At 39.0% G+C, this 12118-nt stretch overlaps 1 protein-coding gene across 1 annotated transcript; it reads left to right on the forward strand.

Annotated features, from left to right (window-relative positions):
* Positions 1-614: 614 nt before the first annotated feature.
* LOC147610880 (uncharacterized) lies at positions 615-2063 on the forward strand. Its single transcript, XM_086785525.1, has one exon. The coding sequence runs from the start codon at positions 723-725 to the stop codon at positions 2040-2042; it is 1320 nt and encodes a 439-aa protein (XP_086641651.1). The 5' UTR covers positions 615-722; the 3' UTR covers positions 2043-2063.
* The last annotated feature ends 10055 nt before the right edge of the window (positions 2064-12118 follow it).

The following is a 12118-nucleotide window of genomic DNA, read 5'->3' on the forward strand; positions in this document are numbered from 1 at the left end:
TCTACAGGGTCAAGGTGTCGATGAATAGGAAATTTTTCCCAAGATAAGACTTAGCGGACTATCTTAAGTGTTTCTCCCATTTTTAGAGGGAGGAACCTTACACATGAGAAAGAGGAAGGGCATTGTAAGAGGGAGAGAGGATTTGGCACACTAGTACTTCATGCAAGTAGTGGATCGTTCACATGTAAGAAAGAGGGAGGGCATTGCGGGTATACTTGGAAGTTCTTGGAAACGAGCTTTCTTTTTTTGAGAGTTTTTGAAGACAAAAAGAGGAAGAATATAGAGATATCTCTATAAAAAAGGCACCAATGGAACATGCAGAAAAGGAGGGAGGTGTTTCTGATCGGTGCGTTTGTTGTGATGCGCACTCTTTGGGTGGGGAGCAGACGTAATTATTGATGGCCACACTGCCCTTCAAAATTGACTGGTTTGGGAAAGTATAGAGCAAGTTTTTTTGTATTTTAGTGTAATTTTTGACCGGGCATTTTAAAAACGCTAAAAAACGGGCGTGATCAAAAAGCAACTATGGTGGGGAGCAATTCCTACCAAAGTGGGAATGCACACTTTGGCGAGTCCAAGTGTGCGTTCCCACCCATCACAGTACCTATACTTGTTGCCCGCCCATCGTACTCTGATCTCTTATCCAGGTGATAGATAAACCCTAAACCTTTAGATCTGTGTGCACATAAGTTCTCTGTGAACGATCTAGTTGCAGCACAGCAATGAGTTCGATCGACGTTGTAAAGAAAGCTCAAAGCCTGGGTCCTGCAGATGCGCAAGCTGCCGGTGTCTGCGCTCTCGAACCCACTTGGCTCGTTGGTGAACAAGCACCTTCTGCAGCAGGAGAGGGCAATGACGACCTTGTAAGCTGGCGAGTTATACCCTCATTTGCCGACTCCGTCAAGCTCAGAATCGAAAAAGAAGAACGACTTGTTGCTGAGCTGAGCCAGAAGACAGATGATACTCTCTCGCCAAGCGTGCTTGACGCACTTCTCAGACCCTACTTGGAACAGGTACTAAATCCTAACCCTAACCCTAATCATGGACACCTTGCCTCTGAGAGAAGCGGAGGCACCCATGCCTCACTCCCCAAGCTTTTGAAGAGAACTTCACCCCGACTAGGACAAAAGCTCCTGAGCTTAACCCTCAGGGCCTGCTTTGCCTCCAGAAACTGGGATGCCGTGAAGGACATGCTTGATTCGCATGCCTTGAATGGTAACACCCACCCCGACCTCATCCCCACACTCATAGAACATGATCAGGCATCCCTCCTTTGTACGTGGATGAAAAGTGTGCACGATCCCAGATTCTCTGATCTGCTGCTAGTTCTGAAGTATTTTCTGAAGAGCTCTCTGCGGTCAGGTAAGAGTCTTGCGGCGGTTCGTCATCAGTGGCGGCAGACAGCTCTTGTGGCCATATCAAAGGTTTCTCAGGTGAGCATGGGCAAGGAAAATCATGTGGATGAAGATGGAGGAGGAGGCAGTGGTGGCAGCAATGTGGATGTGGTGGGTAATGGATCATGTTACATCAAAAAGAAGGTGCCCAAGGAGGATCTCACATCAAAAGCCATCTTATTAGGTGCGGCTGTGGATCAATTTGAGCCTTTTGAGCTTTGCCTGCATTATCTAGTGGCATCCGGGCATGATGAAGCTGTGTTAGCATCCATATTGTCGCAGCTTGATGGCTATGAGGTTTTCAAGCTTCTGCGTTATTTGGAAAAATGGTTGGAAAAATATTCTCGGCAAGGAGCCTTATGCACCTCACACACTAAGAGGAAAGACTTGTGGGTTCCTACTTTTGGAGAGGTTCTTCAGTGGGTTTCTGTTCTACTAGATGTACATCTGATGACCCTGATTCTTTGCTCTGATTTTCATGGTGAGCTCCAGTCTATACAGCTCTTAGTCAAAGGCTTAGTTAATGTAGGCCACAAAATTGCACCATTGGTTGGTGTTACAGAACACCTACGAACAAATGGTTTTCTACCCACGAAAAGCTCTTCACATCGGGACGATGATCATGTAATTGAATATCTAGAAATCTAATTAGAAACAGGATTTATTTCACCGGCTTCTGCAGAAAGGAAGTTAATTGTTAGTTTCAGATGTGTTATTGGGGCTACTTTTTGCAAGCCTTCCCTTATACAACCTGCTTGTTCTGGCAGTCTGAGAATCTGACAATGGGGCAGGGGACTGCAGCTCATGAACGGGTAATGTCCACAATCTGTCCATCTGCCAAGTGCAGTCTGTATGTGTGCAGGCTCTGAGACACAGAGTGCCATTGTTAATGGTTCTAATTTTGTGCTATTTGTTTAAAATGTCATGTGAGGGTCAAGCTATGGTCCTGTCTCTTAAGGCTGGCTCTTAATATTGGGCTACTTATGCTTAGCATTTTTATTGGAGTTTGGCACTTGGGTTTCGTTCAGTTTTCCATATCAATCCTTGCTCTTCATGTAGTGGATAATGCGACTACAATTGATGCACTAGGCCTTACTGTGTGAGTGGTCTTAAGTTAAGGAGGACACCCTAGGCTAGTCTTCATAAATAAATTGGCTCCTCTTTAAGGGTTCCACTGGGTGGACTTTGTGGGGTATTGGGACTTCGATTGCCCTATTGCAAAATCCTAGTCTCAAAGAGAATTGCCAAGCTCCATCAAATGGTGGAGGGGTATGGGTCATGGTCACCATGAAACTCGTTTCGTTGGCCTTGAAACTAGTTTCACGTTTCAGGGTTGAAACGTTTCATGCGCATCATTGAAACCATTTCGTTTCATGTGGAACATAAAGTTGTGATTCTTTCTATGGTTTAGCCTCTCTCTATATTTTTAAGCCTTTCACTTCCCTTCTTTTGTCTCTTTTGCTCTCCTTTCTACAATGGTGACATTATAGCAATATATTTTCATACTGTCATGCATATATCGTTTCGATCTACTGTTTCATTGTGCACCTATCTACATTTGAAACGTTTCGTTCCAAAATAGATCGTTTCGACAACGAAACGTTTCAGCAATGAAACGTCTCGTGGTGACCTTGGTATGGGTATGGGAACGCGGTGCTGGTCATGTTTATCAAATTTCTCACCATTGTGCCAGAGATAAAGCCACGTCTATGCTCTTGGGAAAATAAGTTGTGGCCAAAATATATATTGTCCTCAGGCCAAACATGAAATGGTTATGTCCTACATATGAGCAACATAATGTTTTGGAAGCTCGTGTGGCCTGTTGGATGAACTTACGTCTTATATCCCATCATCAGGGCAGTGCTTGTTGTGGGTTTATAGTATTTGTATTTGCGGTTTTCTATTAGTCCCAAATCAAAAAGGGAATTTGGCAATGATTGTTTCGATAGTTTGGCATTGGTACAATTGTGACTTGCTTGATGCATACAGAAGGTATGGATGAGGCATGTCTCCCAAGCTACTTCTTTTGTCCTCCATGGTTGCGTTTCTTGTTAGTTCTTAAAATAAATCTAATGCATATGATGGATCATGAAACAAAACGAATCACCCCTGGGTAAGAAAGCTTGTTCGCTTAGCCTTGTTCTTTTTCTCATGTGATGGAAATATGTGAGCCTCAAAGCTGTTCTTGACGAGGCAATTTATTAAATGTTGGATATCAATGCTCCATCTTGATGTTGTAATGTCCAAGCATGTGCTAGTGCTTATGTACCATCTCCATTTTGAAACATAGCACTGTTTGAGTAATCCAAGCACTTAGCATAAGATTTCCATAACAACCTAGGTATGAGATAGACATGCTACATAGAAATCTTCATCCTTTGGGGACAAGGTTGGAATCAATTGTCTTTCTCGGTTTCTTTTGACATGCGTTTTCTTTGATTATTTAATCTCAGAATTCTTGACTTGGGGGATAAGGTCTAACCCCACTTTGGAGCCACATAAAGGCATGTTGACACATAGGCCCAATTCACCCAAACATTGCATTACTAGATATAGTGAAGGAGGACTCACGAGGTGAAAGTTAGCCTTTCGTGGTCATGATAGTCACTAGAATAATATCTTCATGGTGGTTGGCGACAACTTCATTTTGTTCCCTTTAGAGACACTATCTCCTTGGGAAGGATTTGTGTCCTTGCCCACCTTCAAGTGAGTATGAACTAAGTGAGTGCAAATATTTTCCATGGGACATAGTAGACCTCATAGCCTTTTGTCCTTGAAAGTTTTCTTTTTTCGATAAGTCTTCTTTTTTTAAAAAGGATTATCGACTTTAGAGATACTTATCCAACTTGATAAATGGGAATCTAAGAGCCCACAACACAGTTGAATCTAAACTAGGAGAAGGAGGATGAGTTGTGCCACATTGGACACTCTCCCTCCATACCCAAAACTAAAAGAACAACCAAAAGTACAAGCTAGGACACTACTTTGAAAGCAACAAAATGAAATTTGTGTTACCTATGATGTACAAAGGAATGATGGTCTCTATAAACTTGGATGGTAGTGTTGGTGATGGCATAATCACCAAGGACTATGGGAGGCCAGCGGAAGTCCACCACTCATAAGCATAAGCCTCATGGTCAAGCTTTGTCGATACGAACATAATTAAACCATTGGGTATCTTGTAATATGCAAAGGCTAAGAGCTTTGGACTAAGTTTCCACCACTCATTCATGGTGATGGATTTCCAAAGAAAACAGTTGTATAGCACGATCCTCGAAAGCCCTTACATGCAAGACACAAAGTTGGTTCACGATTCGAAAATCAATCACATTAACATATGTAAGGGTAACCAGTCCTTGAAAATAAACTTAAAAACTAAGAAGACTCATCGCATGGATCAAGGCATTCTTCCCAATGAGTCTGACACAATTATCAAATCTTCGATCAAAATTTGTAAATGTCACAAGCTGTTAAATACTAAAGATAAGAACCATAAATATAAGCCTCTCCTCCTAGAGCCTGATGACTATGGAAATTCTTTTAAAAAAGATTGAAACAAGTTTTGTAAAATTGGATGGGATATAAATAACCTCCTGGTTCATGCTTAGTTCAGCATCCCTTTTGGGAGCAAACAGTGGGGATGGTCACTGAGGGAGCTCAGTGGAGGGAGCTTTAGGTGGAGATTTTCTTGGCTACCCTATCTCTCTACTTTGAACACTCTCTCTGGCAATTCCAACCACACCACCTCCCAGCCCAGCGTTGTTTACCTCTTGTCAAAACTCCTTTCAAATCTTTGTTATACGTCGCACATTTACTAGGGTGTCTAATATGAAGCCATACTACTTGGCCCTGCGCTATTATGGTTTTCACTTGATACATAGTACTAATGATGATAAGAGATCCATTGTCGTCTAGGATGGTCTCACAAATCTTAAGCAGTAAAGGCTCGTCTTCATCTATGTGGCATAGATATAAAAATATTAATGGTCCGCTTTGCCTCTTTCACGATTTATAACATATCAAAAAGACGTACTACCTCCTCTCGACACTTCTCATTCTGAATTGCACTGCCTATCTTGAAAGGATACCCAAAAAAATGCTCTCACCTTTGAAAAATCATGTCCTACTACACATTGAGAAGAGTGACACATTAATTGTCATTACATGATATAAAAGACACATTTATTGTCCTTACACGTATTCAAAATTGATTAGTACACTTGTTAGTGCGGCTGGGGCCTCTATAACAGTAGAGGAACTAGCACTTGTTAGTGCGGCTGAGGCCTCTATAACAGTAGAGGAACTAGCACTTTGACGTTGCAACATGCCCGAAATAGTGAGGACTACTATAGAGGGTGTACTGACGAGCGACGAGACACTTTTACAAAGCATACATTTTGTAAGTACATGCACTACACATATACATTACATTGTCAGTAAAATCATATCTAGAAAATTCATTTGGATTGGTATCATAACACCTAGGCTAGGTGGATTATGATGTCATAATGGTGCATTTGGAGCTTCACCTATTGCCAAGCTTATTTGAGCCCATAACTTATTCATCTACGTTAGTATTCCAACTATGTAATAATAATCAAACCCCTCACCTCTTGCCAAGCATCTTTGGACCCATAGCTAAATCATGTACATTAGTATCCGAACTATTTAATAATAACACTAATCAATCACGAGTGAAAGAGTGCCCTGCCTGTGTTGTTGCATGACCCACTTCGTCAACTTTTGGGGCTGTCTCGATGGGCCGAGTGTTTTCCTCGGAATCTCTTTCGTCATACTCTGGTATAGAGACATCAGAGTCATCTTCTTTCCCTCGTGCCTTTGCTTCTTCCTCTTCCTTCTTGGCATCCTTCTTTGGCACTTTTCCCTCTTCATCATCATCATTCTCTTCATCTTCATCAGTTCCTTGATCTTCCATAAGCCCTTTGTCCTTGTCTTGAAGATGTGATTGATCACATCTTCATCAATTCCTTGATCTTCCATAAGCCCTTTGTCCTTGTCTTGAAGATGTGAAGATGTGATTGATCACATAGAATTTGATTTTTCACAATATAAATCACGATTTGAAAAGATATAAGATGCGATATTAGAAATGAAATGAAATATCTAATTATATAATACATATCATCTTGGATTGCTTTGATTTACAAGCCCAAGTGTACATCTCCTTCTCGCTCTTGGAAAATTTTTCATTTGGAAAGTCAAGGAATAGTGGTATCTTTTGTATATCCCTGCATCCCAAAGTTCTTGAAGTTACTCCTATATGTATACATTGTGCTCTCATGTCCTAGATCTCGCCACTCATTTACGATGGTAGGCATAGTTGCAATATATTTCTTGGCATGGCACTTACGAATCCATCTACATATAATTGTTTCCATTTAGATTACAAATATAAGAACACAATAAAGCAGTAAGCAGTCTTTCTAGATTGTTACGCATCTAATCACATCACTCTTAGTAGCTTTGATGTAGTAGAGTTTGAAGGTAACACACCTTGTTTTTTCAGGGATCCCACCATTTCCTCAAATAGAATACAGTCTCTTGGGATCGGCATGGTCCTCTTGAAATGTATATGGAAAATGTATTTTGTACTTATATGTTATTTCTGCAACGATTGTCACACCTTGTGCTCCAATCTCATGACATATCCCTTCTCTTCTTAGCCACTTCTTAGCCAATCTCTGAATAAACTTAAATTTGCTGCATTGCCATTGAAATTGTTATTAATACAAGATACAGTGCTTTGTATATATTAAGAAAATAGGAAAAATAATTATTACTTACTCTTTGGGATTTGTAAGTCCTTGAGCCTCTCGCGAATCTCCATCCATCAAAATATCTAAAAGCATTGCTTTCTAGTCATTTTGCAATGAGCTAGATGCTAAACTATACAATCTATCCTCCGTTAAACGATCTGGTTTCTCATCCCAATTTACTTGCACTAGTTGCTTGTTACTCACAACACCAAAATCAAACCGTAACATCAAAACCAAAATATATTATTTCCTACCAAGAAGACAAAGAGGTAAGAGTGTAGGCTTTCTTCCTCAAGAAACCTTCTCCTTGTGCAGGGTTTGCAATCACGGCCAACCGTTTAGTAGCATGCCTCCACTTTTTCTCATCTTTAGAAAATGCAGTTCTCCATTTGTCTTCGACCTCATTTGCCAAGCAAGGTACTAGGGGGTCAATCTCTTGGGTGGCTGCGAGGTACTCATCCTATTATTCACAGGTTACTACATTAGTATGTCAATATATAAATGTTAATCATATATTATAAATGTTAGAAGATATAAGATTCTACATGGAATACTATTTGGGATAGTTTCGAAAGCTCACAATTGTACCAGACCCTTAAAAAAAAACATCGAGCATGCTTCTCCATCCACCATGCCTGTTCATTGCTCTTGCATGCTTCATAATTGTTTCTTTATTTGCTAATCCAAGCGCCCTAATGAGGCATACTTTGTCCATAAGAGACGACGAAACATATCCCACTTCATTCATTCTATGGCAAACAAATTATGAGTTATGGAGAAAGATAAAACATATTGCACTTGGAACATCCTAACATCCTAAGTTAAAGATATTTAAGACATAAATTCTCATAATGTGTACATTCCCTTACCTGTTTAAGTGAGCTATGAATGTGAGGACCTCCCCCTCACTATACTCATCATTAAATTCAATAAAGATAGCGTCAACACTTGATACAACATTCTTGAATGCTACATTCAGTGCAAACCTAATTAGTCCATTGCTATTTTAAAAAACTTAACACCACATTTAAAAAGTTAGAAATTTAAGATGACTCACATTTACTAATATCCTCTATCCATGCCTTAACGTGATGATTGCCATTCCACACAGTATAGCCAGTTGATATTGTGTTAATTCTTTCTATATTTAGTGGTGCATATGTCCTATTAAATATCTTTTTGTTGTAATAATTCTTTCGATTTGTTATGATCCTTAGTGCTAGGCTTCATTATGGATGAGTCGGCATTGTATCTCTGGAGCCCTGATGGAAACTCAGTACACAAACCTTTGTATGAATGTATGCTCTTATGTGTATGTGTGTGTGTGTGTGTGTGTGTGTGTGTGCACGTTGGGGGTGTGTGGGTGGGAGCATATATTGATACCAAGTTCTACACCCACTATTGGGAATTGATGACGTTAGTGGGGATGTCTTAGTCTCCAGTCCATACTATGTATGATGGAGTTGATGGTTTATTGTCTTGTGGATGACTACCATGAGGTTACAAATTTTGCATTCTTTATAAGGGGAATTTGGTCATGTTCCTGGATTCATCTAGGTATATCGTTATGTTGTATTAGCGGACATGCAAATTTCCCATTGTGAAGTTTTCATCCAAGTTGCAACCAGTTGATATTGTGTTAATTCTTTCTATCTTTAGTGGTGCATATGCCCTATCAACTACCTTTTTGTTGTAATAATTATTTCTATTTGTTATGATTCTTAGTGTGAGGCTTCATTATGGCTAAGTCTACCCTATATCTTGGAGCTCTGACTGAAACTCAGTACATAAACCTTTGGAACCCACTCTGTGTCTTTGATCACATTCTCGGACTCCTCGTTTTTCATTCGGCCATGACCTAATTTGAAGATTGGCTTAGATTTCTTCATGGAAGTACCCAATTGTCATCTTCTTCTTCTTGCACTGTTTTCCTCCTCTTCTTCTTCGTGCTTATTAATTCTTGGCTTGCTTGTCTGGTAGTAGTGCTCTTTAAGCATTGTGCATGCTTTGGAGATTTAATTACATGTTGGGTTTCCATTGAATGTGGATTAATCTAAATACAACGACATATACAAGATAAAGTAATCTAAGGAAAAAAAAAGCATAATTGTGAAGATAACAATAGATATAAAAACACTTACATAATCTCTTGCTAGCCATAAAATGATGTAGCCTTTGCTCTGATTTAATATGGAGATATCACCATATTTAAGAGGAAAAGGAAGCGGTACTTCTCCCACTTCGACATCTTCAATTGACATGCCAACATACCTAGGCGGCAAAGAAATTCCATGGACGGTATCGACACTGGAGTTTACATGCAACATGGTGCCAATAGCTACTTTCGTACCGTTGAACGTTAAAAACATATCTATCCCTTTTTCAAGATGAGGAGGCGCCATATAAAAAAGAAAATAAAGCAAGAGGGACACATCAAGGCAAGCATTTGCAAAACATAAGAGAACTTGTGCAAGAGGTAGTTTCAAAGGTGGCTGTAAATGGTCCAAGGAAGATATAAATGGATATCACCAAACAACTTGTATTGGGTGGATACAGTTGTTAGGAAGCATACAAAGGATGGATCAGATATTAGCAACATGGAGTTGTCACTATTATTGGAACACATGAATCCCCTAATTCAATGTCAAAGGTAATGTTAACTCCATATTGATTTTAAATTTTTTTGATTGTTCTTATCATCTTAATTTTACATAGATTGTTAAGTTGTCTAATTATTTTGTAGATTTAGGAGGATGGTACGTGCATCCTAGAATCAATGGTACAGTGCAAGGTGTAGAGTCCAATATCCTAGAATCGAAGAGACAATGTGCTTTTGAGTTCTTCCATGGTAGTTGTTTTCCTGGGCAAGCTTTGGACGAGTTGAAGCGGTGATACATGTTTAAAATGTCAACCACACAGGGCCCGCATTGGGTTTAGACCTGGTGAACCATATGCATCAAACAAGAGATGGTGATTTGAGAAGGGTTTGGGTTTGTTTTGGTCACATCATGCGTGTGCATGGATGAAAAACAATGGCTGCACATGTATATGATCCAAGGTACAGTTTGGTCTTGTAAAATTCCTAAAAATTTTGAACTTCTTTTTAGATGTTTATAACTATTATATGATGGCATGTAGATTGCAAGAGCTTATGACAATTGCTTCTTGTTTGCGAAATGAAAGAGGAAGACACAGTGGCACAAGTTCTATTCTGGGAGATGATTAACAATGTTGTGGTGCACAAAAGCTTTCCCAAACCAGTTTTTTTTGGCTTCATGGCCAATGAGGCTGGAGCCAATTGGAGGGAAGTAAGGACAATCTATAATAACAATGGACCAGAGGATATATTGGAAGGTTGTGAGCGGTTGTGTGTGTTGGCGTTGTGCATTGAGTGAAGAAGAGACACTTTTGAAATACAGACACATTAGATCATGGTGGATGAATGGTAAAGTCGTTGATTCAAACCTACTAGTCATGGATTGTTGTCTTAGTTAGTGGCATACTAGATATCCCCATTAGTTGCCAGACACATGATAAGATCTACTTTAGATCTTATCATGGTTTAGATCTACTTGTGTATGAGTGACACAATAAAGTATTCTTGGGTCATTGCCACTCTCTTGTGATCTCTTATATTCAAGAAATATCTTTAAATGTAATGGATTTTCATAAAGAAAATACTCATGCCTCACCAAATCTTGGATCTCTCGATGATTCAAAGTAAGCGGAAGGAGTTAGAGGGCCTATGACTTCTCAAGGTAGCCCGCATCCTTTTTGTAGAGGTACCAATGGTTTTAGTGGTAAGTGAGCATGTGGAAACTTTGGGAAAACCATGGGGGCCTATGACTTCTCAAGGTAGCCCACATCCTTTTGTAGAGGTACCAATGGTTTTAGCGGTAGTGAGCATGTGGAAACTTTGGGAAAACCATGGGGGTAAACCTTTGATTATCCATTGAGAAATATTAATTTTACCCTCTATTTTGGAGAAAAAAGGAAAGAGACATTATTAAAATTGAAGTTTCATGCAAAAAGAGAGGAGTGCAATTTTGGCAATTCAACCCCCTACTTTCAATAGGTAATTACTCTTTGCTTGAGTATTGTTTTTTAAAGTATTTATGTAGCCAAGAAGCTTTTTTAATTCTCTTTCTCTTTAGTTCATTAAGTTTTCAATACAAGTCTTATTAATGGCCAAAAATTCTTCCAAAAAGGTTAGCTTTTAGGTGTTTTTGGTGGACAGATTTATAACCATGTAGCTTTTAGGTGTTTTTGGTGGACAGTTTTATAACCATGTAGTAAAATGCTCATAGCTTTTTGCTCGTTTTTTTGTTTTGAAAAGTTTTTAATAGGCGCGAAGCTCTCTTTAAGCTCTAGGTATCTATGTAGATTATTTTAAGTATATCCATATGTGTAAATAACATTTATGCTTTGTTTATTTTAACTAGTTTATATTCCTATATATAAAATGCTTACAAATTTTTTCTCGATTGTTATATTCAAGCTCTATGTCCTATATAGTTCAATTTTAATGGAGTTATATGTATAATTATTAATTATGCTTTGTGTTTTTTGTGTTTTTGGTAATTATTTTCTTTAATGATAGTTATTTTTTCTTAGTCTCTTTATAAAATTGTAAATCCCATGCATGTTCTTATCCATCTGCGAGATCCCTAATACCTTGTTTACTCTAAAATATTTCATTCGAATTGTCCAATTTGCACAGATGAGCCATACATACCAACTCTCTTCATGTGTTTCTATTCATATAATCTTTTTCTTCCTAACAAAGGACCGCTCTCTTATTTGGAGATGAGATTAGCAAAAATCCTTTCTTCTCTCGAGTCTTTTAACTTTTCATCCATAAATTATGATCTCACATTTGATGTTTATATCTTTGTCTTAACTCATGGAGAGAAAAAGAGGTATGAGGAGGCTGTGAGGTTTCATGCA

Source organism: Cibotium barometz, chromosome 48 (genome assembly GCF_041138505.1).
Source record: "Cibotium barometz isolate CiBa-2024 chromosome 48, ASM4113850v1, whole genome shotgun sequence".
Lineage (NCBI taxonomy): Eukaryota > Viridiplantae > Streptophyta > Polypodiopsida > Cyatheales > Cibotiaceae > Cibotium > Cibotium barometz.

Coding starts and splice junctions, on each gene's coding strand:
- LOC147610880 (XM_086785525.1), top strand. CDS start 723: ATGAGTTCGATCGACGTTGTAAAGAAAGCTCAAAGCCTGGGTCCTGCA.